Source organism: Monosiga brevicollis, genomic scaffold (genome assembly GCF_000002865.3).
Source record: "Monosiga brevicollis MX1 MONBRscaffold_4 genomic scaffold, whole genome shotgun sequence".
Lineage (NCBI taxonomy): Eukaryota > Choanoflagellata > Craspedida > Salpingoecidae > Monosiga > Monosiga brevicollis.
This window is the reverse complement of record NW_001865041.1, coordinates 1,536,669-1,563,530: the sequence shown is the minus strand read 5'-3', so window position 1 is coordinate 1,563,530 and position 26,862 is coordinate 1,536,669. Positions and strand designations below refer to the sequence as shown.

The following is a 26,862-nucleotide window of genomic DNA, read 5'->3' as shown; positions in this document are numbered from 1 at the left end:
AGAGTTGAGAGTTTGAGAGAGAGAGAGAGTTTGAGAGTTTGAGAGTTTGAGAGTTTGAGAGTTTGAGAGTTTGAGAGTTTGAGAGTTTGAGAGAGAGAGAGAGAGAGAGAGAGAGAGAGAGAGAGAGAGAGAGAGAGAGAGAGAGAGAGAGAGAGAGAGAGAGAGAGCCTTCATTTCACTGGGTGTGGAACGAGCTCGAGGTTCCCTGGTCGTTCTTGTGGTGCATGGACGTCTGAAGCACGCAGGTGGATCCAAACTGGGGGACGCGGCAGGCGCGCGATTACTGCTGCTCACCCATGAAGTGGCCTTTGAATGCCCCGCGGCTGCCCGATCGCCAGTGCACAGCATTGTGAGGGCGTGTGTTGATGTTCGCTCGTGCGCGAGACGGACACTTGGGTGCTAGACTTGTGCCCGTGATTCCCTGTTCAAAAGGAAGCGGCATCTTGATCACGAGAGTGCTTGCGATCGTGTCCAATCTGCCTCGATCCCCACGATATCTTGGAACCCTTGCCCTCGGATCGCCATCATGGAAAAGCCGCCGCGCGAAGATGCCGAGTACACCAAAGTCTGGAAAGAAGGTACGGCTTCCTGACCACGACCACGTAGCGTGCAGCAAGCCAGCAGAGCTCAAAGTCACCACTCCCCCATCGCGCGCCACCTCTTTTCTGGGCCTGTCATGCTAACCGATGATGTGCGCGCTGTAGGCCCTCTGCTCAAGGCCAAGCGGATCAAAAAGGCGCTGACTTCGGTCAAGCGTCGGTGGTTTGTGTTACGTCAAGATACGCGCAATGGTGCCTGCTTCCTCGACTGTACGTGGGTCCTTGCCTTAGTTGTACGCTCGATGCACATGATGGCATCCAATCTCATGCCACTCACCAACCACACGCTCTCAGACTACGACGCAACAGAGCTCAAGGGCACCATACCCCTCGCCATCTCCACGACCATTCCACGACCCGGGACGAACCACTTTGATGTGAGTTGACTTCCCCCGCAGAGTTTCAACACAATCAGATGATGACCCGCAAAAGTGCAGATCGCCAGTACTCACGAGTGATACCATCTTCTTTGGGACGCTTTTCCCCGTCTGCAGATCAAAACACCGGGGCGCGTTTATCCGCTTCACACGGAGAACAACGACATGTATGCTGCTCTTTCCTGGGTCAACGTATGTTTCGAACCACATCTTCCGCCCGCCTCAAGTCCTGCTACATTTGACACGTTGATCTGCTCCCCCACCTCGCTCTCGCCTCGCTCTCGCCTCGGCCTCATGCCTTCCCACTTCGTTTCAGACCCTTCAAAAAGCCTGTGGCCAGCGATTACGGCGGCATGAAGCCTCGTCTCGCCAAGTGGAAGTGGCGAAACACGAATCTCTACCGTCGGAAAAGAATACGGAAATCGTCTACTATCAATTGGGTGACGAGCTCCTGCCCATGGCCGTGACCGTACGTAATGCCGTCCTTGATCCTGCTTGCCTCCGCCCCACGCACAGCCAAGCACGAGCTTCACCTTCCTGCTCTCACCCTGGCACAAAATCTTTTGCCATGCTCCTTGCACGCCGGCGCAACAGCGTCATCGCATTGGCTCGCGACGGCGCCGTCAACCAAGCAAAGCCAAGTCCAATCGTCCCCCCAGAACCACCTCGCAGCTGATGCCGGTTCGCGAGGCGCCGGCCCTTCCGAATCGCCCGCGCTCAGATGCCACGCTCGATCCGTTTGGCCGTAATCGAAACTCGGTTGGCAATCGCGACACAATTTTGGCCGCGCGACAAGCCGTCAAGAGTCGAAGCTCCGTTACTGAAGAAAGCCTGGGCTTTAGTGAAGATGACGCCGCAACAGAGGTGGGCATGGAGGCCGAAGCCTCTGCAGCCGCTGATCACGTGAATGAGGCCGCTCGTTCAAGTGACGTGGCCAACAGTGATGCCGCGCCGCCTACTGCTACCTCTGCGGGTGAAGCCGCCGACGACGGCGAGGAGATGGAGGAAGATGAAGTGCTCGAGCCCGTCTGGCATCGGCAACACATCTTGCGTCAATCTTGGCCATTGCCCTTCTCTTTGGAGAGCCAGTACCAAGGTGCTTCAGATCATCAGGAGACCAATAAGACGGGTACGACAATCGCGTGTGTACCAATCTGTCCAGTGCAAGGCTAGATGCGTGCTGTGCAATCAAAGGACGCGTTGCCGTGTCACGGTTCACACCTCACGAACCCTTTCTCGCCTTTGCGTCACAAGGTTCCAAACACGAAGCCAGTCGAAACGAATTTTTCTCCTCGTGCATCTTTCAGATCAGTGACTTGGAATGGGGTGCCCTTTTGGGAGAAGGTGAGGGCCATCCCGCGGCCTGCTCCTCCACACCTCGATTCCTCTCACTTGCATGCACGGTAAAACAGTTCAAGTCTCCCACACCCGACACGCTAATAGCTCACCCTGGCACTATGACCGTCTGCTTCTAGGGTTCTTCGGCCGCGTGTACAAAGCGAAGCATCGCCGCACCGGCCAGGATGTCGTAGTCAAGGAGCTCAAGGAAAGGTGCGTCGTTCACGCTCTGGCATGCACGTCATGACATGTGGCCACTCTAGCAGCCCTCAGGTCACGCGGTTTCTCAATCATTTCCGTTCTTTCCTGTTTGTCTGTGTGAACGTGGTGGGGTTTGGGTCCATTGCTCGGGTGGTGTCACAGTGACCCATCGGCGCGCGCTGCCTTTGTGGCAGAAATTTCGCTCCTCAAGGTCTTGCGCCATCCCAACGTGCTGCGCTTTGTTGGCATTTTCTGCAAAGAGGATAAGGTGCGATGCATCTTCAGAGAGTCTGTTGGCGCGCAATGCAGCCGGTGGCCGCTCGTTTTGGGTCAGGCATTTGATTGGCTCTGTCTCATGACGCGACTTCTCACCGGGCCTGCACGCATCTTTTGGATTTGAAATGTCCGTCACTTACGCAGCTGCACCTCATCACCGAATTTATCAGCGGTGGCTCCCTGGATAACGTCATCATGGGCAAAGTGGAACGGTGCGTGGCGAATTCGTGCTGCTTCTGACAAGGAGGCGCCCGAATCTTATGATGCCATTCACCCGCTTGATGCTTCAGCTACAAGGAGCTGCCGTGGGCCCTACGCATCAAATGGGCGCTTGACGTGGCATGCGGGATGGAGTATCTGCACGATCGTCGGGTCATCCACCGTGACCTCAAGTCTGAAAACTGTGCGTTTGCGTGTATGGGATTGGCCCCTTTCTTTAAGCATCGCGGGTGGGATGACGACCATCCGCTTGTTTTTATTGCGTCGCCTCTCTCCTTCTTCACACCGACTAGGTCTTGTACGCAAGAATGGCCAAGCCGTCGTGGCCGACTTTGGCTTGGCTCGCGTTTTAGAAGGCGAAATTCTGACGTCTACGGCCTCCACCCACATTGAGCATCGTATGTTTTGCCAGAGAAATTGGAACTGCTTCAAGCAAATTTGAGAGTCGTGCCTTGTTGAAAGGCAGAAAGCACACGCCCACTGAATGATCTCCATTGCTTCTGACGGGTGGTTTTGTGCTTTGACAGCCGGGGACTTGCGGCGCTCGACCATGATGATGACGAGTCGCGCAGCCGTCGAAGACGAAAAGACCACAATCAGACCGCGCACCATGACCATTGTTGGCACACCTTGTATGTTGACCTTGACTTGCCTTTGCGTTGCTGCGCTGCTCTTCTTCAAGTTTGGCTGATGAACTGGTTGGACAGATTTCATGGCCCCTGAGCTGATTATGGGCATGGAGTACAATTTGCTAGCAGACGTCTTCAGCTTTGGTAGGTGGACCGAAATATGGTGTCGGCGGTGGCAGAATCGGTCCCGCAGAACTTTGGCGCAGGGAGGCGCGGTTGGCACAGCACTGACCGCTTGTGCCTCAAACACGGACAGGTGTTTTGCTTTGCGAGCTGATTGGCCGAATTCAAGCCGACCCAGACATCATGCCACGTTTGAACAATTTTGGCATTGATCAAGACACATTCAAGTGAGTCGCAACCTGGCTCAGAATGTGGTGCTGAATTCATTTTGCTTACACTGCGTTTTGGGGTCATAGGGAAAAGTTTGCGCTTGATTGTCCAGATGAATTCCTTTCGATTGCCTTTGCGTGTGCCGCACCCAAGGCCAGGGTATGTTTGATCGGAAGCAATTCGTTTGATCATGCCCGACCCCTGTTAACCGTGGCACTCATGCCTTTTTCCCACCCGACTCGCTCGGCTTGCGCAGAGGCGGCCGAATTTTCACTGGGCGGCCCAGCGTCTGCGTGTTTTGAATCTGAAATCCCAAGCAACATAAACTTGATTGAGAAAACAAGGGCCTAGTTGTCCCTTCCCTCCCCTTTGCATGGATTTTTTTTTTTTATGTTTTGCACACTGTCCAGACTCTACTGTTTACTTGCCACTGCTGTGGGTGGAGGCCGCATGTCCTCCGAGAGTGCATGTGCGCGCCTTTCAGTATTTCGAGGGGGGGGAGGGGTTTGCTATTCATGACCGCAAGGATTGTTTTTTTTTTACCCCCAAAGTTCATTATGTGCAATTAAATGAGCCATAAAATCAGACAGCCCGGTCAAGCCCCATCGCTCAATCCAGAAAGAAGCTTCACATTTGCAGCATCTCTTCAACATCTTCGTCGGAGCTTTCCATGTCCTCACAAATGCTTTCGAGATTGTTATTGTTGTCTTCATCCTCATCCTGCGATTCAGCGTCAGCCTGGCAGGCCAGATCAGGTCCCATTAAACATGGATCAGAGGCGAGATGGCGCAACACAGAGCAGGCTGGAATTTCTGAGACACACCGCATCATCGGCTTCAGCATCCAGGGTCATGCGCCGAGGTCCAGACTTGAGGGAAGCCTTGAGGTTCAATTTGCGAGCCTAAAATGATCCACCCACAACCGTCAAGATGGGCGCTTGTCGAAATGGCAACGAGGCTCACCGCAGTGGAGTCAAGGCTTACCGTGGCCATGGCCTCAGCCTTGGGGGCGGGTGCGCCTAAGCGATGTGGAGGGGGCACAAAGAATGCAGAAAAGGGTGAGAAAAAATGAAAAGCTTTGAAGCAACATTTGAGGCACCTGGTGGCCGACCAAGGGCTGAATCACGTACCAACTTTACGCAAGCTCGGGCGGTCGCCTGACGCAAAGAGACTCGCAAGACCCGCCAGCGGAGAAGCTTGCATGCGCTGTGCGGGAGGCAAGCTATCGGGATGGGGCGGGTCTGAGGCTTTGCGCAAGGTGACGCCGCCACGAAGCTCATCAGCGATATTGCCACGCCCGGCGCTGGCACCACTCGCCAATGCGCCTCCAAGCGGCGGCACGGGTGCTGCTGGCGGGCCACTCGGTGGGGCAGGTGGCGGTGGAGGCCCGTCTGGATTTTCCGCGGCGGCCGCCGCAAGAGCTGCCGTCCTAGCTCGCGCCGCCTCCTCTGCAGCCCGCTCGGCCTCCTCACGTGCTAGTCGCTCGGCGCGCAGTCGCTCTTGGCGTTCACGTTCCTCTTGTTCCAAGCGCTTTTGGCGCTCCTCTTCTTCTTGCCGCGCTCGCTCTAGTTCCTTGCGGGCGTGGGACCAGCGTCGTCGAGAGATGGAGCTGCAGGGCGAGACCAATCATGCAAGAGGTGATGAGGCGCGAAGAAGAAAGCAGCACGCAGTTCGACCACATGACCGGTTGGCGAGGGCTCACGGTCGTGCATGCTCGTCATCTGGCCTCAAGTGTGTACCCTTGAGTTTGGGTATCTTGCCCTACGAATTGTCAAGAGGCATCAGCTGTGACGAGCGCACGTCTATAGACCATAGCTTCTTCATGCTTTGGTGCAGGACGTGTGCATGCAGGATCCCACCGAGGCAAATGCTTGCTTGAGCGCAGCACTCAAATCTGCCGGGCGTCCGGCAGGCTTGTTGCCAGCTTCAGCAGATTCGTCGCGAGTTTTGCGCAGTTGCACGCCACCCTGCAGGGAGCAAAGACAGTGCATGAGAGTGCTTCACCACATGCAGGCGGAGAAGTGGAAATTGTGGGAATCCGAGCTCGGATGATCGCCAGCCGACCTGGATAGAGGCCATGACGTCAGCCATGCCGAGCTTGAGGTGAGGGCTGGCCGCAAGTTTGCTCGCATCTGGCGCTGGAGGTGGTCCTACACGTCGGGTCAGAATTGAGCAAGATACCTTGCAATCATCAACCTTACGTCAATTCACAGGCAGGACAGTGGGCTGCAAGCTCACCTGGAGGACCTGGTGGGGCTGGCGCCGATGGAGGGACAGGTACATTTGCGACAGTGCTGCCACTAATTTCAGCTGCGACGCTCTCAGACGGTGTGCTTGACTCTGCGGCGGCATCCTGCTCAGCCAGCTCGCCATCAGCATGATCACTAGATGCCTTGTCAGCCTCGGCGGCCCGACTTGAGGCGTCTCCGTCGGCAATGTCGTCCAAAGTTTCGGGATTCTGGTTGTCGACCCCTGCATCGCCATGTGTGGTATTTGCACCTAAAGCCTCTGTTTGTGTCTCCTCGGTTGGGGCATCATCAGGCACAAATCGATCTTGATCAAGTAGGGCATCCTCGAGCGCGCCACCACGTTCATCAGCATTGATCAGTGGCTGGGAGGTGGTCAAAGTGGCGCGATCGGACAGCTCCTCCTGGGCGATGCTGGCATCCTGAGTAGCCTCATGATCGATATGTCCAGTCGTCGTCTGAATAGCATTGGCCGCCAGGGTGGTACTCGTCACTTGAGTAGCACCCAACATTTGCGCAGAATCGAGCTCTGTATTAACATCCTGGCCAGCGTCGGCCTCCTGAGTAGCGTCACTCTCTTGAGTTGTCTCTTGGGCAGCGTCGGCTTCCTGAGTATCCACTCGAGTAGCGTCATTTTCTTGAGTTGTCTCTTGAGCAGCGTCGGCTTCCTGTGTAGGCTCTTGAGTAGCGGCAGCTTCTTGTGTTGTCGCTTCGGCAGCGTCTGCCTCCTGAGGAAGCACCTGAGTAGCATCACTTTCTTGAGTTGTCTCTTGAGCAGCGTCTGCCTCCTGTGTAAGCTCCTGAGAAGCGCCAGCTTCTTGAGTTGTCGCTTGAGCAGCATCCGCCTCCTGAATAGTAATGGTTTCAGGAGCAACGTCACCCTCCTGGCCAGTCTTGAGCTCTTGCGCAACAACGGTTGCCTGGACTGCGTCGGTTTCACTGGCCGCGGTCTCGACGTGATCAAGACTCTCGGCTTGCTCAGCTTGAATAGAAGCCTGAGCATCGTTGCTCACGCTAACAGACTGGGCTGTTGCAGCGGCACCGGTATCCATCACTGTACTTGTCACTTGAGACGCATCAACGTCCTGACCAGTTTCGGCTTTTTCTTCATGATTGCTCTCCTTTGCGCTCTCCTTGGAGATGGAAAGAGAGGCCAGATGTGGCCGTGTCGCCTCAGGGCTGCTGGACGATTGCGATGGATGTTCAGCTACAGATGGCGCTGCTGTCGCAGCACGACCAGGTGACACGTCGACAGGCCTTGAGTCTGCGTGCAGCTGCGTTGGAGTTTCCGGCTCTTGCTTGACCAGGGGCGCTGCAGATGTTGAGATGGTCTCATCCGACAATTGCTCCTCGGGCTGTTCAGCTTCTGCAGCAGGGTAAAGTTGTGGGCTAGACTTTGAGTTTTGATCTGCCCGGCTTGTGTCCAGCGTCATGGCATCACCAGTCAGATCGGCATCATCAACCTCTGGGGCGGTAACGACAGGTTCGACAGGTTCCGAGCTTGGCAGAGCTCCGTCAGACTGATCTGTTGCAAGGTGTTCCATGGCGACAGGCGACTCGGTCACTTGTGGGGACATGGTACGCGTGGGCATGGGCGGAGCGCGTCGCGGGGCGGGTTCCCGAGGAGGAGGCACACGGATGGAGCCGGCGTTGGCTGATGCAGTAGAAAGGGCCGACACGGTGGGCCCCAATGCTTGGTCATCATCACTTTCCTCCTCCTCAATGCCCACTGAAGCGAGTCGCGGGACCTCGACATAGTCGGGGTCAATTTGTGCCACGGCAGGTGCACTTTCTTCTGTTGTCACTGGGTCACTAGGGCGTGCAAAGACAACGTAGGTGGGTTCCACAGCTAGCGGAGCCAGTTCGCCCCCGGCCTCAGGTCCCATGTCCTCATGCGGATTGACAGTAGCCTGCGCACGCTGTCGCTCAAGCATCGACCGCTCACGGCTCGAGTGAATCATGGAAAAGGAGGAACGGTATGAAACGCCATCAGCGCCAGATTCCGAGTCGAGCTCGGCAAGCTCGGCCACGAGTCGACTGGCTCGGCTCGAGGTGGGCTGGGATGCTGTGGCATCGCTGCTTGAAGTTTGGTCCAGCTCACTGCCCAATTCAAGGGCCAGAGCTTTGCGGTCTTTGGTTGTGGAACGGTGGCTCTGATCTCGCTCCAGCTTGGCGCTAATGGCAGCGCTTGCGGCGGTAAGCTCGTTGAGGGCATCGTCCAGATCCGCAATGCCGGTTGAGGTTGAGCCGTGGCTAGCCATGAACCAACCCATGAGGTGCAATGTAGTGGGGAAAGCGAGGAAGGCTGGCAGACCAGAGAATGTGCAGTACTGGCGATGGCAGTGAGGGGAACGCTAGCACGTGAGGGACATACCGATCAGAGGGCGGATCCGGGTTGGAAATGTCGGCCCCACTCTGTCATGAGGCGATGGCAGACCACGGGAAGGCGCAAGCAGGAACGGGGTGAGTGTGTGCTCACGTATATGCGCAGCTTGTATTCATTGCAAGAGGAGCATGGCCGTGGCGCACAGCATGTCATGATGACCAACTATCAACAACAGTACATAAAAAACAAAACAAAAAAAAGGACATGGCAAGCGGGAGGGGGCGGTGCTGGCCAAACCTGTTTGCGTCGGAAAAGCGTCTTCATTCGACTTCTACACAAAGGCAGCAGCGCCAGCGATGAGGGGCAGGTCATCATTCACTTCAAAGGAGCAAGACCGAACGCTTCAGAAGGACAACGCACGTGAGGTTTGGACGAGCATCACTCATGATGCCGATCTAGCAGCTCTGCCTCACGGCACACACAGGTGCCGTCTTCCACAACCCTCTTATCCCGTGTAGCCGTATCTCTTTAAAACCCACATCGACCCTACGCCATGCCGTACACCATCCAGCTTCTCCGCCCCGCCAAGCAGCCGGAATTCTTCAAGGTCCACCCCCGCCGCAGCAACAGCAGCCGCAGCAGCAGCAACAGCAACAGCAGCAACAGCAGCAGCAGTAGCGGTCAAACGTGTCAGGACTTTAAGCAAAAAGCAAAGAGAGAGAGAGAGAGAGAGAAAAGCAAAGACACAAAGGAAAAGCACAACAGGGTGAGGTGGATTTAAAAAGCGCGCTTGAGGAAGCGCGATCTTATTCACACTTGGATCTCTCTCGTAAATAAAGGTTGACAACACATGTTGTTGATAGGAATGACTGCCAGTGTTTTGTTGGCTTTCTTTTGTTATTTTGTTTTTGTTGGCTTGGGTTTCATTTTTCTTGGCCGCTGGGCGAAACGGCAGCGCGCAGTGGAAGGTGTTCTGGATCTTGAGCGCGGCCATTATTCAAAGGCTAGCGGTTATTGATCTTTAATTTGCTAGCGGGAAGATGGCTTCCGCCCTGCGCTGGGCAGCGCCACAACTGCGGCGACAGATGTGCGCGCGCGATCCCACAGTGGTACGTACATGCGGCAGTCCTGCTTACCTGTCGAGCGGTCAGTGTTCATTCCTAATGCCAAGCCTTGTGCGCTTTCAACCTCGATCTAGCTCGCACGACGTACGGAGGTGTCGTTTCGGAGCCACGAGATCATTCCTGAGCGACCCAACAATTTGAGCTGGATCACCTTCATTGGCTTTTGCGTCGTGACACCCATTTCGATCTACGCCGGCGCAGAGACAGCGCGATACTTGGTTAGCTTTGTTGAGGACAACGACATTTGGCACTACGAGCCCGATGACGACTGAATGACCCTGCCTTGTACATTTAACCTTTCCAGCCGCCAACGGCCTTGCCAAATGGAGATGTTTTGCCTATCCTTCTCAGCCGTCTTGGTCTCACCTGACAGCTGATGGCGCCATCTTTTGAACATTCTTTTACATGTTAACATGATATTTGTTGGCTGCTGTTGCTGTGCGTGCGTCTGTGTGCGTGTGTTTGGCCCCGAGGTGGGTGAGTCTACTCGTTGGTTCAAATTTGTTCCATGAATTGGAATCCATGTGTGATATGACTTTTGTCATGATGTTAGTCCAGAAACAACGACAACCAACGAGCGGCAGTGCGCACCAATGAAGATGTGGGGGCAGACAGAGACAGGGCTCGGTAGCAGGAAAATGAAAAGGAAATTTAAACGCCACAAAAATGACAGTGGTGAAAACTTAAGAGAGAGGGGCAGCAGCTTCTGGCGGCCTGTGCGGCCGCCAGGGTCTGCAGGAAAGTAAAATCTATGTCCTAACCTGTGGGGTGGACAGTTGACACGATGAATGACAGAGGCTGGAGACACGCCGTGAGGCGAGCGGGGCAGTTTTTACCTGGAAGTCGCCAGCTGAAGTGATGTACTTGACGCCCTTGAATGCTTTGTAGGTCTACAGGACAACGAAATGAGCTACAACTCCCCTGCCGGCATGGCCAGTAGAGGTACGCATGCTTCGTGGTTGGTTTGTCAGGATCAAAAGACTCACCTCGCGGTAAATGTCGAGACGATTGACCTTGAGTCCTGAGGCGGTGTAGCCCGTGGTCTTGAACTTGACCTGGACCGGAGGAGTGCCGTCAGGAATGGCCTCGGAGACGCCAAGCGTCACTTGGCCGCGAAGGGAGATGGAGCCGCTTTCAGGCAGACGCTTCAGTTCCCAGCGCAGCGTCTTTGTCATTTCTTGGAAACTGCAGTGTCCTTCTGCTGCATCTGCGCTAGCGCTGCTCACGGCCTTGGGGAAGCGGATTTGAATTTGCAAACCTGTGATAATTGGCATGGTCCAAAAAGGTTCGTTGGCCACAGTTTGGTGTGAGATGCAGGAAGACATGTCTGTGGTGTGGTACGGACACCGCAATGTGTGCATAGCAATGCATAATAGATCCGTGTGGCGGACCTTCAACAACTTGATCGGGCCGAGCCGAGTGAAGGTCAATCTCAATGCGGCCCGAGCCGGTCTTGGAGTAGTTGATGTTGGCGCGCACTGTAATGGGGAGCTGAGAGAGCGAGTGCACAAAGTATTGTGCTAGCACAAACTTGCCATCCTGTTTGCCGGTCGCAGTGACACATGTTCGGCGTCAAATAGGTTCTTCTCGTCGCGCGTTGAGAATAAAACAAAAAAAAAGAAACGGGAGCACAAGACGTCACTCATACCGGCGGGACAAAAGACATGATGCGCTCGGACGTCCATTTGGCAATGCGCACGCAGGGGTGGAGAGCCACATCATCAAAGAAACGTGCGTTTTGAAAGCTAAGGGTAAGGTCGGGAAAGCCGGACAGATAGCAGCGGCAGTTGATGGTGCCCTACATGCAGAGCACGGCCGCAAAAGAAAGTTGGCAACAAAGATGTGAAAGGGATGGGTCACTCGCTGGCGCTGTGAATTGAGAGCGCGGCCGAGACAGAGGTGCCAGATGCAGTTGCGAAGTTGTGGCCATTGTGCATACCGTGACTGAGGAGGCAATGGGAGTGCCAGACTTGCCAATGATGGCATCCACTTCTTCTTCAATATCCACAAAGCACTCTAGATCCCAAGAGCCACGGTGAAAAGCCACGTGTTGGCAAAGCGCGATGAGCCCAGGCCCGCGCGAGTTGGCAGGGGGGACACACCGTTGGTCGGGTAGCGGGCATGGGCCTTTCGCCAGTGCGTGGAGGTCAGCTGCCCTGACGGTAAAGTGTCGGAGAGGCTAAGGGAACATCAAAAGGAGGGCTTGTGTCAAGCTTTTGCGCGGTTTCGGTAGCGCAAGCACACCAGGCCGAGTTGACCAAAGGCAAGGGGGATTCAAAGACCAGCATTGGCGTACCGCTGACGACGGCCAACCGCATTTTGTGCCCTGTTGAGCATGGTGGGTTTCATGATCATCTCCTGCAGCACGTTGAGCTCCATGGTGAGAGGGAAACCATTGTCGTTCATCTCCTCCAAAAGTTGGTAGATCATGACGGCTTCGCGATGAACAACGCGATCATTGATGGTGCCAAAATAGTCTTCAAACACGTTCACGATAGCATGCATAATCTCCGTGACGGTCAGGGGCGGTGCTACAGAGGCGACAAGAGTCGCAGTTACACAGTTACAAGCGCCAAATTAGAGAAGGAAAAAAATAGACGGCGCGTTGAAATGTTGTGGGCAGCGACGACCGGGGGCTGTCAGAAGCTGCTGTCCTGAAGCGAGACGATGGCATAATGACTCACTCTCCGAGGTGACCACGGCGACAAAGACCATGTTGTGTTTGATGATGTTGATGAGGTAGTGGCGGCCACCTGGAATGATTGGTGGCACATCCTCCAGCGCATCAGCCTAGTAGGGGATGGGATGGGGCAGGGGGAAAATCGAATGCCGGGTCAGAATGGCAAGGTGGACAGAATTCACCTCGTTGCTGTTGGGGAGAAGTAAACCGAGTCAGTTCGCACGTGAAGAAGCGCCTCTTGCAAGGGGTCCAGCACGTTGCGGGGCAGTGGGCTGCGGTTGTGCTTTTCGACCAGCACATCGCTGCAAGAAAGCAGGTTTCGGCCGAGCATGGCGATAAAAAAGAAAGAGGTCAGCACACTGTAAGGCAAGCACAACATCTCGTCCTTGATACCCGGCGGGGTGTCAACTGCATGTGACATGTCATTTCCTGTTAGGGTACGCACCCGGTGGGCTGAAGAATGAAGATGCTCACAATCATGACGCTCTGGTGGCTGTTGAACGTTCAACGTGCCGTGAGGGCTGATCTCTCTGCGAAATCACGCAGGCGCACAGTGAGATGAAGCAGAACGAGAGATATGGTCCACCGCCATCCTGTCCGGAGGTAGAGGTAGAAGGTGTGCATCACTGAGGAGCATTGAGCCTCAAGATCTCCCCGTCCTGGCTTCCACGAACCTCAGTTCTACTGGTCCTGGACTCGCCAGCGACACGACCAACAACAACAACAACAAGATAAAAAAGTGAGAGAGAGCAGAGAATGACCCACCGAACACTGACATTTGGTAACAGATCCTCCAGCCAGGCAGTTGTTGTTCATAAATTGTCAGACGATTTGAAAAAAAAAGGAGAGAAGTGTGTGAGTGTGTGTGTGTGTGTGTGTGTGTGTGTGTGTGTGTTTGTGTGTGTACGAGTTGGAGGCCTAAGGGGCGACGCTGCCTGGTTGACTGGAGGCGGGGTCGTCGGGGCTGCGGCGGGTGGGGGTGGGAAGCTGGCGCGGTCATTCCGTCTGAGGACTAGATTGGAGCTTTCCCCAAGGTTTGGATTTTGCCAGTTGGTGATGGTGGGTCTTGATTGTAAGGACTGGCGATCATCAATTGAACTGCTTCCTCTTTTTCGCCAACAAAAACCAAATCGATTCCAAACAGCGGCAGCGCCCCATCTTCCCAAAGCATCGGGTCGCGATGGCACTGGTCATACACACGGCCAAAGCATACAGACAACCCAGCCCCCCACGCACACACATACACATACAGACGCCTCCAGCAACGAACCTGTATCCCTCTTCAGCCTTATTCCGTTCTTGCCAGCAAAACAACCAGTGTCTGCACGGGCAAGATCTCTTTTTCAGATACATGTGTGTGTGTGTGTGTGTGAGTGAGTGTGAGTGAGAGAGAGAGAGTGTGTGTGTGTGTGTATGAGTTTGCTAACAGAGATCTGATCTGGTGAGCTGCTTCAAGCGCGCCCGTCTTTGCGCCCTTGCCCACCCTTCTCACCGAACTGACTGACTGACCACCTGGCTCGTTTTGACAAAGTCTGCTCTTCGTGTGTCCACCCTTGTCTGTGTGGGTGCATCGCCAAGGGTGGCTGGTTGGTCTGTGACCTGCCGCTCACGTGGGCAAGAGAAGAAAAGGGGTTTTGCGCTCAGGATGTCGGGTGCTTTGATGAGCCGGCATTTTCTTGCTCGCAGAGCTGCTGTGTATCTCACGCCCTTGCCACCCCCACCCCCACTGCCACCAGGCACCAGGCTTTTGGTGATTTTACGCGCCATCGCCTCTTCTTGAGCTTCCCCTTCCCACCCCATCCCCTGACTACACAACCTGAATCATGTCGTCTACCTTGGGCGTGGTTCTTCAAGTTTTTGCCACACTGGCAGCGCTCGGCGTCATCGCTTGCGGCGCCATTCAGCTGAACGACACCGGTGCGTGCGGCCAGGCCAACAATGTGGCCAAGTGCACGTGATTTTCTCTCGGCCAAACATCTCACCTGACCTTTTTTTTGTTTGTGCAGGTAACTTTGAGGTTGAGTGGTGCCGCCATGACGATACCAAGCACTGCTGGACGCGGAACCGCAATGCAGATGTGGCCATGACCTTTTATGCCATCTCCATCATTCTCTTGGGCGTGGCCTCGTTTCTGGGCGAGATTCGGTCGGGCATCATTGATCGCCCCATTGGACTTTTGATCCTTGCTGGCCTCGTGACCGTGGGCTCGGCCCGCAACACGGGCATCATCCTGGGCAGCTATGCCGCCTGCATTGGTTTGCTGCAAGTCGCCATTTATCTTGTGCACGGCTCACTTCCCAAGGGTGGCAACGCCTCCAAGACCAAGGTGCCCGAAGGCTATGTCAAGCTGACCAAGGCCATTGCACTCACAACCATGGTCGGGGTTGCTGCCGTCGGCGGCATTGCCCTCTATTCGGTAGCAGTCAAGGATCGCCACGACTTGGACGGCGCTGAGCTTGAATGGTGCGAGCAGACTGGCGAGCGGTACTGCTGGCTTCAAAGCCGGATCAACACCTACGCCCTCGGGGCGTACGCCACCACCCTCATTCTCCTCGGCATTCTGGGCCTCCTTGGCTCCCTGGGCGTGTGGGACAAGGCCAAGACGTTGCGCAACACGGGTGCATTGGGCCTCTTCCTCATCGCCACGGGTCTTGTCACTCTTGGCGCAGCCGGGAACGCTGGTATCGTGGTGGGCGCGGCCGCCATTGCCGTGGGCATTGAGCTCATGGCCTTTGAGTACGTCTTCAAGGGCGATTACGACCGTGTGTAAGGTATCGCTGGCCACGCAGTATTTCTGAAGTCATACCCAGTGCATAGAGATCATGCCACGCACCAAATTCCCACCCCCATAGCAATTGAGACCATAATATGCTGTTAGTCGACCAGAGGGCGCGCACTCAATTGCACTCCCAAGGCCAGGCAAACAACGGTTGACGCATCTGCGCTGCAGCTGTATACACACATTCACTTTCACATGTCAAGTTCACATCGAATTCGCGTTGACCTATTGAGCAAGAGCAAAACGGGCAGACTTCACCCCTTCAGTCACCAAAACAGTTTTATCCAAAGATGGATGGACAAGAGTGAGGAAACAAAGCCAAGGAGCTGGGCTTCAGGTACTGGTCCAATCTAATCAAATACAAGGAGAGGCTATAATGAGAGGAGACTGGCGAGGGAGCCGGCAGATTGAAGGCAGTGAGAGCAGAGATGTGCCATAATTTAGGACCACTGTGAAGTATTGTTCACCCCCTTCCCCCTTCCCGCGAAGCATATCTTTTGCAAACAAAGTCAGGTGCGCATACCGGTACCTACCCGAAGATATCTAAAGGTATTGGTCTGGACCACTGCGTTGGTGAAACACGTCAAGGAGATGTCCATCAATGGTCAAGGTGTACACATATTTGGTCCAGTTGAACGCTTCAATGGTCACACATCCCTCGTAGCGCTGGTGATCGCGCCCAGTGAGAATGAAACGCTCGCGACCCACCAATTTCAGCCTTTTATTCTACAGATTCGATGGCAAGTAACAGTGATCACATATGCACAGCCCTGCAGACCAAGCGGCGAACCCTATTCGATGGGGCTCATGCTGTGACAAAGCAAACCTGTTTGTTGATCACTTGGCCATCAACCTGTCAGCACGCACAGGACGGGGTCAGTCATCTCGAACGAGGTGGGTCAAACTGCAAGCCATTTCGCCCTCCTTTCTCAAGAGTGCCGTGCGACCAACATACGCGCAGAATGCGGCGGCCGCTCACGCCGCCGTGATCAAGCTCCACAAGATGATTCTCATTGTTTGGCAGGCTGACCGTCCAGCGAAGTTGGCCCCCCATCAACCCCAGCACCTGCGATGCCTGCGTTGATGCGCTTGACGAGCTCACACGACGCGAGTGGGAGCGAACCATGCTTGACCGCTTGCGTCTCCTCACTTCTCTTCAACCCGGAGAGCAATGAAAAATGCTCGCGCGCTGCGAGTTTTCCAACATCATCAAGCTTGCATGCACCGAAAATCGAACACAAGATCTTGTTTCGGAGTTTCTCTGACAAATGTGCTGCTGTTATTCCGTATGACCCCTTAGCGACGTCGGGCACAACACCAGGAGCGGCACGGATCGAGCGCAGGCACGGATCGCAGTCAACCGATCCGGTCTGTCAGACCCATTCCTTGTGCTCGGGCGTGTCTTGCCGAGCGCCGCTACGCATGTGGTTGTGCGCATGAGCAGGCGGTCCCTCTGTGAGTGCAGCCATTCGAGGGGGTGGCGGGTGTGCGTCAAGTTTCAAGTCGCCCCACGCTGCCATGGCCGTCTCCGACTCGGAAGCCTTGGCTGCCGTCCTGGCCGTGGCTGGTGCGGAGTTTGATGGCTTGGCCGGTAACTTGGAGTCTGCCCGCAACGTCCTGATCAGTGGGCTTGGTACAGCCATGCATAGTGCAAAAGGTAAGCGCACCCTGAGTCAGAGAGGAGCTGAGGTCGAGATTGCAAACGGAGCCACGGCTCGCTGCAGCTGTCGCTCACCAGGTGCATGATCAACGCGGATTGCAGAGGCTGCCCTGGCACAGCGCTGGCTTGAAGCCATCGTCCAGGCTCGACGATTTGCGGATGCCACGGCCACCTTACTCGTTCTCAAATTTTTGCCCAACTTTCAATACCTTGAAGGTGAGAAGCTGCACTCGAAAACTGCATCCGAATGGTTTTTGAATGGCTTCACACCAATCTGTTATTTTATGCATCAGACATCACTCAAAGTGGACCCTATCAAGAACCCATGTCTCTGGGTATGCGCATACACGAGTATCTGACCCAGACCAAAGTCCCACCCTCGGTGCTGAATGCGCTCGAGGAACTGCGGGTCCTGGGCAATCGTGCCGTTTTCGTGTACGCCGACCCCGAGGTCGTGGGACCCAAGGATGTCAATAAGGTACACCCGTGCACGTTCCCTCAGTGACACGTCCAATGCACCCCACACCTTTCCTTGACGTCTTTCAAGCATCAGTCGCTGAAAATAGACAACGAATTCTAATCATGTTCGCGAGCTGTTCCTTCTCACCATGACAGGTTCTGCTGCTACTGCAGCTCATCGGCCGCTACGTTGTGCGGGGCGGGAGCGTGGGCTCAAAGCTGATGCTTTCGGCGCGACCCGGGGGCAAGCGCGGACCTCCCCCAGGTCTCGAGGGTACCTACGTGGCTGATCCCAATCGGCCACTAGAAATGCAACAGCAGCCGCTCAGCACCGAGGAAATTGGTGACGTTCTTTTGGCAATGTCTCAGGAAGAGCAAATCCTGGCCGAACAGCAGCGCGCCGAACAGGCCCAACTTGAACTGGCTGCTGTGCTTGCAGAGCAAGCTGATTTTGATGCTCAGCTGGCGCAAGAGCGGACCCGGGCCCAGCAGTTGGCCGAGCAACTCGCAACGGCTCAGAGCTTACTTCGTCAACAGCAACAACAGCAACCTTCCGAACAGGCAGCAGAGCCCATGCCAAAGGAACAGCGCAAAACTCAGAATGCCAAGCCCCATGGACCCAGCCCGGCGGCAACAAACGCTTCGTTGCCGGGCCGGGCCCGAGACAAGGGCAGTCGTATTCCTGCGCACACAACACCTTCGCCGGGTCAACAACGTTCCCGTCTGCCGGCACCAGGAAAACGCCAATCCAAAGCACACGGCAAGCGCGAACCTGCTGCCATTGCCAAAGCCCGTGCCAAAGCTCAGGCTGACCCAGGGACCAGTTCCACCACCTCTGGTGATCCACGCCAGTTTCGAGGCCCGGGTGGATTAGTCAAACCTGCTGCCGCTCCAGCAGCCGGCACACAAGGTGCAGATGTGGCCACTGCGTCGCTGCCTGCCGGCGTGCCCATTTCTTCGCGCCTACGTTTGCTAACGATCGACCAAGGTGGCGGGTTTCAGATGCACCACAGCACGTTGCAAGAGAACGTTCAACTTGCTGGCATGAATCGCAATACTGCACCCCATGGACGGCATGCTGTGGCTACCGGCAAATCGATCTCTGAATCCATTCCCTGATCTGACTGCAAAGTCGAACATTTGGACAGAATGATAGGATGAACTTTGACTCTGAATTGAATTTGACGACAACGAGGGCGTTGATGCCCTTTCTTGCAAAATAGGCTTTCTATCGTTTCTTCTTGCCTGTACACAACCTTAAACGCGACAACATTCACAAACAAAGAAAAACACACAGTGTCGAGCGATTCGCAACGCACAAACGCTGTAGTTGCTGCTGATTTCCAAAAACCTGCCGTTAGTTGCGGCGCCTCGAAGAACGGCGGTTGGAGGTCTTGCTCTCGACAGAACCAGTCACAGACTCGCGCTTTGGGCGTTTTGAGGGAACGGCACCCTTCTGTTCATCATCATCGACCTCGTTTTTAGCAGCTGATGATGCATTGACGGTATGGGCCAAAACACGTGCAGCCAACTCGGCTTTTCGCCCAGTTGAATCGAGTCCATGCTCACGCAGCACGTCACGGAGTTCAACGACTTTGAGCTGCGAAATGGCCTCAGGACTCAATGCAATTTGAACGGCTTGCGTTGCGTTTTCGACAACATCTGTTTCGGCACACGGCATTGCCTCCTGGGCCTCGATGAAGGTATCCGGTATTTCTTCAACCGCGTCTGTCGAGCAGCTCGAGCCCACATTGGCGGCAAACATCAAAAGTCGCTCTTGGAGCTCTGCCTTGCGACCGCTTGTACTCAGCTGGAATTGTGTCAATGCCGCCCGCAGCTCAACCACCTTCATGCCCTTAATCTCTGCTTCGGAAGGGACAAGGGAGGCATCAACCGAGGGCTCCGCTTCGGCGTCCATCGACTCAGAGCCGCACTCGGAGCTCGAGTCTGCATCAGTCGCGGCTTCGGACACATCAATCATAATGCTGGTCTCGCCGTCAAAATGAATGGCCATTTTCTCACTGTTGGGCGCCGGTTGTGCCTCGATGAAGTCAACAAGGCGAGCTTGCAATTCCGCCTTGCGCCCGGTTGTAGGCAAATCCAAGAGTACGAGCATGTCGCGCAACTCCGCCACCTTCATGGCCATGACCTCTTCCATGGTTGGTAGATCGATCTCCATGATGTTGAGGTCAGCGTCCTTGTCTACGTCCCCTTCGGTCTCTGAATCTTCACCGACTGCATCACAGTTGTCGTTGATCTCTGTTTCGACCTCCTCAGAGATGACAGACAGCTTGCGACGACTGATCTTGATTGCCTCACGTGGCGTTTGCGAGCCAGGGCAAGGCTCGATAGCAGCGCTCAGACGAGCAGCCAGATCCGCCTTAGTGCCTGCAGTAGACAGTCCACGCTGTGCCAATTCAGCTCGTAGCTCCTTGACCAGCATGGCCTTTACATCAAGCTGTGGCGCCCCGCGAGTTGGCGTTCGAGGAGCCAAGTTCTTCACGAGAGACTGCTCCTCGCACTGAAGCACCAATGCATCTGCCGTATCAACCTGCATCGAGGACTCCTCATCTGTCATGACCATGGTTTCGCCATCACAGTCCATAACTTGCTCACTTTCAGTCTCAATGCCGTCACCAGAATTTGCAGCTTCGCCAGACTGATAGTCAAGCTCTTGAACAGACTCCTCTGAAGATGCAGACTGATCAATTGCTAAGGGTTTCAGCTCCACACCGGCCTTGATGGCGTTGCGCACCGGCGTGTTGAGCGCAGGCTCGGGCTTGGTCGACTTGAGCTCCACACCAGCCTTGATGGCATTGCGCACCGGCGTGTTGAGCGCAGGCTCGGGCTTGGTCGATTTGAGTTCCACACCAGCCTTGATGGCATTGCGCACCGGCGTGTTGAGCGCGGGCTCGGGTTTGGTCGACTTGAGTTCCACACCCTTGCGAATTGCATTGCGCACCGGCGTGTTGAGCGCAGGCTCGGGTTTGGTCGACTTGAGTTCCACACCCTTGCGAATTGCATTGCGCACCGGCGTGTTGAGCGCAGGCTCGGGCTTGGTCGACTTGAGCTCCACGCCCTGGCGGATGGCATTGCGCACCGGCGTGTTGAGCGCAGGCTCGGGTTTGGTCGACTTGAGCTCCACACCAGCCTTGATGGCATTGCGCACCGGCGTATTCAGAGCGGCCTTCAGAGTTTGGTCGACTTGAGTTCCACACCCTTGCGAATGGCATTGCGCACCGGCGTGTTGAGCGCAGGCTCGGGCTTGGTCGACTTGAGTTCCACACCAGCCTTGATGGCATTGCGCACCGGCGTGTTGAGCGCAGGCTCGGGTTTGGTCGATTTGAGTTCCACACCAGCCTTGAATGGCATTGCGCACCGGCGTGTTGAGCGCAGGCTCGGGTTTGGTCGACTTGAGTTCCACACCCTTGCGAATTGCATTGCGCACCGGCGTGTTGAGCGCAGGCTCGGGTTTGGTCGACTTGAGTTCCACACCCTTGCGAATTGCATTGCGCACCGGCGTGTTGAGCGCAGGCTCGGGCTTGGTCGACTTGAGCTCCACGCCCTGCCGGATGGCATTGCGCACCGGCGTGTTGAGCGCAGGCTCGGGTTTGGTCGACTTGAGCTCCACACCAGCCTTGATGGCATTGCGCACCGGCGTATTCAGAGCGGCCTTCAGAGCAGGTCGGGATTTTAATGTGGTACCGTGACGAATGGCGGCACGAACAGGTGTTGGTAGTCCGGCACGATAGAGTGGCTTGAGCTCCACACCTTGATGAATGGCCTCACGTAGAGGTGAGTCAACCACCCGTCGGTAAACCTTTCGAAGCACAACAGTACCGGACTGAATCTCGTTGCGCATTGGGGTGTTGACAGCCTTCTTATACACGGTATTGAGTGCAACTCCGTTCTGAATGGCTGCTCGCATTGGCGTGGCCATCACCTTGGGTTTGGTTGACTTGAGCTCCACGCCCTCGCGGATGGCTTTGCGCACTGGCGTGTTGAGTGCCGGTTGAGGTTTGGTTGACTTGAGCTCCACGCCCTGGCGGATGGCATTGCGCACTGGCGTGTTGAGCGCAGGCTCGGGTTTGATTGACTTGAGCTCCACGCCCTGACGGATGGCTGCGCGCACCGGGCTCTTGAGCGCGGGTTGGGGCTTGGTGGACTTGAGTTGAACACCAGCACGAATTGCCGCTCGTGTCGGTGTGTTCAGAGCCGGGTCGGGGCGAATCGACTTGAGCTCAATGCCCTCCTTGATAGCATCTCGAACGGGGGTGTTCATAGCCTTCTTGTAGACCTTTTGCAGGGGAACTCCAGCAGTAATTTCATTGCGCAGGGGCGTTGCTGCCCGCTTGCGACGCTCGCTGCTACGAGCCTTGGGAGATCCCGTGCCACACGAGTTAGAGGGTGTGGGGGTATGATCAGATGCCGTCGCTGCCTCATGACTGGACGGTTCAGCATCCATGCTGATAAGCGGGTCCTCCGTGGCAGCAGCCAGGATGGCGGCCTGAACTGCGCGAGCGGGAGTGCCAGGGGCTGATGCAGTTGGTTCGCTTTCTTCGGGAATATCGTCAAAGGAGATTAAATCGGGCTTGTTCCAACCCGCAATGCCCTAGACGGTCACAAGCAAAAAGTCAAATTTAGAAATTGCGGTGTGCGATTCGGGCTGATTACGCGCAATCAACCACCAGAACGCACCTTCACGTCATTCGAGTCTGTTGGGCGCCGACGTGCGGAGCGCTTGATAGACCCACGAGGTGTATGCACTGAGCCATACTTGATGGGTGTTGCGGGAGGCAGATCCTTGTCAAACACCTCAGGCGACAGATTGGCGCCGAAGGTGACCGAGCGCCGTTGACGACGGGCCGATCCGGGCACCAGCTCAGGTTGAGACAGCGCCTGTGCTTGCAGAGTTTGCTCGCGCAGTGGAGTTTTAGCGGAGGAGCGAGGAGCAGTGGATCTCTGTGGGGATTTGCTTGGTGTCTTGGCTGCTCCGCGCGCGGGCGAAGCGGCGCTCCGTTGCGGTGACTTCTACGCAACCGTGTTTGTGTGAGAGAGCCGAACGTGGGTCTGATTGAAGTTGTACCGGCATCAGACTCACAGTCTTGACGGATGCGTCTGGAAGGTAGTTGAAGCGAAACTTGCGGCTTCCAATGGAAAACACATCTCCGTCTGCCAGCGTCGTCATGGACGCTATGGCTTGGTCGTTCAGCAAGGTTGGGTTTGTGTCGCTCTGTGGCTCCAGTTGCACCTGCAGGCAAGGGGGACAATGGCATTGAGAGGATTCAAAATACATGTGACAGCTTTGAGTTACGTGCAGATGGGAGGCGTGACCATTACCTTGTTGTTATCATCGACCATCAGGCGGCAATGGTGCATGGAACATTCGGGCCGCTGAATTCGGATGTCACACTTCTCGTCCCTGAATCATTGTCAGAACAGGCGTGCATCAATGCATGGTGACGTTGATCAGTGAGCTAAAAAATTAAAAAGGAAGAGGCTCTTAGGCGAGTGTTGGTACACACGAGCGACACCACAAGGCCTCACCGTCCAAAGAGGCATTGGCGTGCTTGCAATGGAAAGCTTTTGCCATCACGCTTGCCATCACGACGGATGATGGTCACGCTCCCAAAGGCCATGCTGAGCAGGGTCGGAACCAGGCGCAATCTGGCCAATGGTAAGATAAGCCGCTTGCTACTTTTTCACGGGCGACCAGTCCCTCTCGTGTTGTACGCTGTGAGTGGCGCCGAGCCTAGAACAGGCGCACATTTTCAGGTAAGGATACGGGCGAGGGGGCAGGGGGCAACGGCCCAGACGATAGCCATGCTGCTTGATCCGAGAACTTTTCTTTCTTTTTTCTTCTTTTTTTAGCAAAACCGGTGATGCTGATCATTGACGGCTTTGACCCACCTGGATGATGTCTGGCGCGAGCTGCCGCGAGTCGCACAGGATCAAGGTTTCTTCCGAGAATTCCGGCGCGAAAATGACCGTATTTGAATTTTGGCAAAAATCATTCCTCTATCAATCTGAATGTATTTTCCGATCTAAAATGATATTGTTTTTAGGATGCAATTGAAATGCTGACAAAAATCCTAGACAAGCAACAGACAAGTTTGGCAGCCAACAGCAGATGACATTGTCATCATTTCTTGGCGAGCGAACCAAAAAGACGATGCATCAACCCTTGAATAAGATCATGCAGTGGGCTGGGGGTGGGGGAGGGGGGACGTCTCGGAGACAATAACTATGCATTATAGGTGGAGGAGGCAACATCACCACCGCGGCCAGTCCAGTTGGTGTGGACATAGTTTCCAGGATCATCAAGGCGCTCATAGGTGTGCGCACCAAAGTAGTCGCGCTGTGCCTGAATCAGGTTGGCCGGCAGGCGCTCCGAGCTGTCGTGACAAGAATGAGCCGAGATGGTGAGTCGTGTACACAACGCGCATGGGCGGCATTGCCCGAACACCGCAGCACAAAAGCCAAGCTCACCGGTAACCATCATAAAAGGCCAAGGCGGTGCTGAACGCAGGTGTGGGGATGCCCAAAAGAGCAGCCTGCGATACAACAATGCGCCAAGACTCTTGGCAGCGGTGGAGGGCCGCCGCGAAGAAGTCATCCAGCATCAGGTTGGTCAACTCGGGGTTCTTCTTGAAAGCATCCCGAATGTTGCCCAGGAAGACGCTAGCAAGGCGGAAGTCAGAGAAGGGATGAGGAACCATCAGCGGGTGAGCATGACGTGGGGGTAACAGTGTGCCGCGGGACAGGCAACGTCGGTAGTACGGCTCTGTGGCTTCGCGGTGCTGTCTGTGGCATACCTGCGAATGATGCAGCCACCTCGCCACATGAGGGCGATGGCCGGGTAGTTGAGCTCCCAGCCAAACTCCTTGGAAGCTTCGCGCATGAGCATAAAGCCCTGGGCATAGGAGACAATCTTCGAGGCGTACAGGGCCTGGCGGATGTGCTCGACAAACTCATCCTTATCACCCTTGTAGCGGCGCTCGGCGGGGCCCTGCAGGTGCTTGCTCGCCAGGGTGCGCTCCGACTTGAGTGCACTGAGGCAGCGCGCAAAAACAGACTCGCCAATCAAGGTAACAGGCATGCCGAGGCTCAACGAAGAGATGGCGGTCCATTTGCCAGTGCCCTTTTGGCCAGCCTTGTCCAGAATCTTCTCCAGCAGTGGCTCGCCATCAGTGTCATTGAATGCTGTGCGCCCAGGCCACGAGAGCAGAGAAGAGAAAGGTCAGGTGTGAACGAGAATGACAGAATACGCGGATCACACACAAAAAAAACACGTTGCTCACTCACACGACATCAAGGACAACTGCAAGCAAAGAGAGCAAACAGAGACGGAGGTACACAACTCACCGAGAATATCGCGAGTGATTTCAATCAGGAAAGAGTCAAGCTCGCCCTTGTTCCACTCGGAAAAGACCTGGCTCATCTCCTTGCAGGACATGCCAAGGGCATCCTAATGTGCCGACACGCAAGGTGTGTGAAACAGCACGCCTCTCAATATGATGATCACCAGGTGAAAAGAGTGTTGTGCAATCGCGAACCTTCATCAGCTGATATGCTTCGCAGCACAGCTGCATGTCACCGTACTCAATGCCGTTGTGCACCATCTTTACGTAGTGGCCGGCGCCTTCCTTGCCGACCTGGCACAGCCCAAAGTGGATGGGGTGGGGAAATTTCCAGGCGGGTGTTCAGGGATGAGGCGATGGGAAAATTCAAAGGCGGGAGGCCAGCATCAGCCAGCCTCAGGCTGGTTACAAGCAAGCACAAAAGAAAACTGCAATTCGAGAGCACAAGTCCACAGAGTGAGACGTACCCAGTCGCAGCAAGGCTCATCATCCGCCTTGGCGGCACAGGCTTGGAAAATGTCCTTGACGTGGGGCCAGGCATCGGGGTGACCACCGGGCATCAAGGAAGGGCCATAGCGGGCACCTTCCTCGCCGCCTGAGACACCAGTGCCGATGAAAAGAATGCCCTTCTCTTCGAGGGCCTTGCAGCGACGGTTGGAGTCGACGTATTCCGAGTTGCCACCGTCAATGATGATGTCGCCCTTCTCCAAATGAGGCACCTAAATGGCAATGGGCCGCGCGCACTCGCCCATGAGATGGCAGGCGAGCCCCGTTCCTAGTGTCTTATTCAGGTGTCCGGAGCTGGGTGAATCGGACGTACAATGGCATCGATGAACTTGTCGACAACGTCGCCGGCCTTGACCAGGAGCATGACACGACGCGGGCGCTTGAGCGACTTGACCATCTCCTCAATGGAGTGAACGCCGACGACATTGGTGCCGGCGGCCTCGTTGGCCATGAAACGATCCACCTTCTCGGTGGTGCGGTTGTAAGCCGTGACCTGAGGTAGAGGTGCACACGGTGATAAGGGGAGGGGCAACGTGTCGCAAGCAAGGGAGAGATCAGGCAAGACGTCGCGCCAGGCAGACGGAGCCCACAAGTCCAAGAACACGGGCCAGAAGACCACAAGAGGGAGGGGGTGAGCAAGCACTAACCTTGAAGCCGTGGTCGTTCATATTCAGGATGAAGTTTTGGCCCATGACAGCCAGCCCAATCAGGGCAATGTCCGATCTGAGGAGCAACGCAAGGGAGTGTGCTTCGCGTGAGCCCAGGATGCGGCGCATTATGGTTGGTGAGCCTGCGAAGCAAAGCCTGAGGCGCCAACATACTGGCCCTCCGACATGATGGTACTTTGAAAGAGCAGCGGTAAGCAGCTTCCTAAGATGGTCGACCAAGCCACGGGAGCGATGCGTGAGGAAGACGGCCACATGGAAGGAAAGGTGCTGTGATGCAGTACGTAACACAAGTTCCACGAGTCACACCCCGCTGCCCCTTCACATCGGCCAAGCCGGAATATAGGTGCAAAGGTGGAGCCCGTGGCTTGACTTACAAGCGAGAAGAGCTAGAAGTCAGGAGAGCAAGAGCAAGAGCAAGAGTGCGTGTGTGTGTGAGAGAGAGAGAGAGCTCCAGCCAGCGCAGCTCGCCAAGTCAGTGAAAATGGCAAGCCAAAGCCTTACCACCTTACCACCTTACCTCATGCTGTTGTAATCTTCCCCATCTGCTTGAGCAAGCCTGAATGATGATGATGGTGATGATGATGATGACGCTTGGTGTGTGTGTGTGTGTGTCGCCTTTGTCACATGGTCTCGACACACACAGCACACAAGCCCACAAGCTAATTTTATCTGACATGGGCACAGCTGAAAAAGAGTTTCCTGTAATGTCTGATGTATATCACACTTGTCTCAGCGGGCATACGCACAACGTGTGGTGAGAAGGAAAAAGCGAAAGCAATGACCATATTTCTTATATGTTTACTTTGGAGAGGTTTGTGTATTTTAAATTAATTTCGCTCGCTCGTTGCGCAAAGAGGTCGCGGGCGCTGCAGGATCATGTCGTATCCGCCCCGCGGCTGGGGTGGGCTACCTCCACATGGGCCACCACCGTACCAAGATAGTCGCTACCCACGACACGACTTTGCTGCTCCCCAACAATATCGCCGTCCGCCGATGCAACATGACCGACCTCCATCGCATTATCATGCGCCGCACTACGAGCGGCCCTCCGACCGTCGGCTCGACGACCGACACCGCCCAT

At 55.4% G+C, this 26,862-nt stretch overlaps 7 protein-coding genes across 7 annotated transcripts; 4 read left to right on the top strand and 3 right to left on the bottom strand.

The window, feature by feature from the left end:
* Positions 1 to 2,450: 2,450 nt before the first annotated feature.
* MONBRDRAFT_1780 (uncharacterized protein) lies at positions 2,451 to 3,987 on the top strand (the record flags this gene model as incomplete). Its single annotated transcript, XM_001743950.1, has 8 exons — positions 2,451 to 2,527; positions 2,678 to 2,783; positions 2,936 to 2,995; positions 3,089 to 3,206; positions 3,304 to 3,379; positions 3,575 to 3,642; positions 3,718 to 3,783; positions 3,896 to 3,987. Coding segments are annotated over 8 exons (663 nt in total), but the record flags the coding sequence as incomplete, so codon positions are not given.
* Positions 3,988 to 9,096: 5,109 nt separating this feature from the next.
* MONBRDRAFT_23617 (uncharacterized protein) lies at positions 9,097 to 9,939 on the top strand (the record flags this gene model as incomplete). Its single annotated transcript, XM_001743949.1, has 3 exons — positions 9,097 to 9,314; positions 9,577 to 9,652; positions 9,742 to 9,939. The coding sequence occupies 3 exons, from the start codon at positions 9,097 to 9,099 to the stop codon at positions 9,937 to 9,939; spliced, it is 492 nt and encodes a 163-aa protein (XP_001744001.1).
* A 379-nt stretch (positions 9,940 to 10,318) lies between these two features.
* On the bottom strand, positions 10,319 to 13,064 carry MONBRDRAFT_31560 (uncharacterized protein; the record flags this gene model as incomplete). The annotated part of the gene is made up of 12 exons (XM_001743701.1): positions 13,022 to 13,064; positions 12,793 to 12,877; positions 12,571 to 12,649; positions 12,352 to 12,457; positions 11,964 to 12,198; positions 11,770 to 11,846; positions 11,607 to 11,683; positions 11,316 to 11,465; positions 11,059 to 11,206; positions 10,654 to 10,925; positions 10,504 to 10,557; positions 10,319 to 10,423 (listed from the first exon to the last, which is right to left on the bottom strand). Exons 2-12 carry the CDS (start codon positions 12,825 to 12,827, stop codon positions 10,319 to 10,321), a joined length of 1,338 nt encoding a protein of 445 aa, XP_001743753.1. The 5' UTR covers positions 12,828 to 12,877; positions 13,022 to 13,064.
* A 1,106-nt stretch (positions 13,065 to 14,170) lies between these two features.
* Positions 14,171 to 15,117, top strand: MONBRDRAFT_6470 (uncharacterized protein; the record flags this gene model as incomplete). Its single annotated transcript, XM_001743948.1, has 2 exons — positions 14,171 to 14,264; positions 14,354 to 15,117. The coding sequence occupies 2 exons, from the start codon at positions 14,171 to 14,173 to the stop codon at positions 15,115 to 15,117; spliced, it is 858 nt and encodes a 285-aa protein (XP_001744000.1).
* Positions 15,118 to 16,644: 1,527 nt separating this feature from the next.
* MONBRDRAFT_23614 (uncharacterized protein) lies at positions 16,645 to 18,364 on the top strand (the record flags this gene model as incomplete). Its single annotated transcript, XM_001743947.1, has 4 exons — positions 16,645 to 16,783; positions 16,889 to 17,002; positions 17,080 to 17,264; positions 17,402 to 18,364. 4 exons carry the CDS (start codon positions 16,645 to 16,647, stop codon positions 18,362 to 18,364), a joined length of 1,401 nt encoding a protein of 466 aa, XP_001743999.1.
* A 4,012-nt stretch (positions 18,365 to 22,376) lies between these two features.
* MONBRDRAFT_3524 (uncharacterized protein) lies at positions 22,377 to 22,860 on the bottom strand (the record flags this gene model as incomplete). The annotated part of the gene is made up of 3 exons (XM_001743700.1): positions 22,377 to 22,496; positions 22,580 to 22,667; positions 22,793 to 22,860. Coding segments are annotated over 3 exons (276 nt in total), but the record flags the coding sequence as incomplete, so codon positions are not given.
* Positions 22,861 to 23,302: 442 nt separating this feature from the next.
* MONBRDRAFT_20098 (uncharacterized protein) lies at positions 23,303 to 26,251 on the bottom strand. Its single transcript, XM_001743699.1, has 10 exons — positions 26,156 to 26,251; positions 25,935 to 25,983; positions 25,761 to 25,836; positions 25,427 to 25,606; positions 25,074 to 25,325; positions 24,802 to 24,900; positions 24,611 to 24,713; positions 24,061 to 24,448; positions 23,735 to 23,926; positions 23,303 to 23,640 (listed from the first exon to the last, which is right to left on the bottom strand). The coding sequence occupies exons 2-10, from the start codon at positions 25,946 to 25,948 to the stop codon at positions 23,490 to 23,492; spliced, it is 1,455 nt and encodes a 484-aa protein (XP_001743751.1). The 5' UTR covers positions 25,949 to 25,983; positions 26,156 to 26,251; the 3' UTR covers positions 23,303 to 23,489.
* Positions 26,252 to 26,862: the final 611 nt, after the last annotated feature.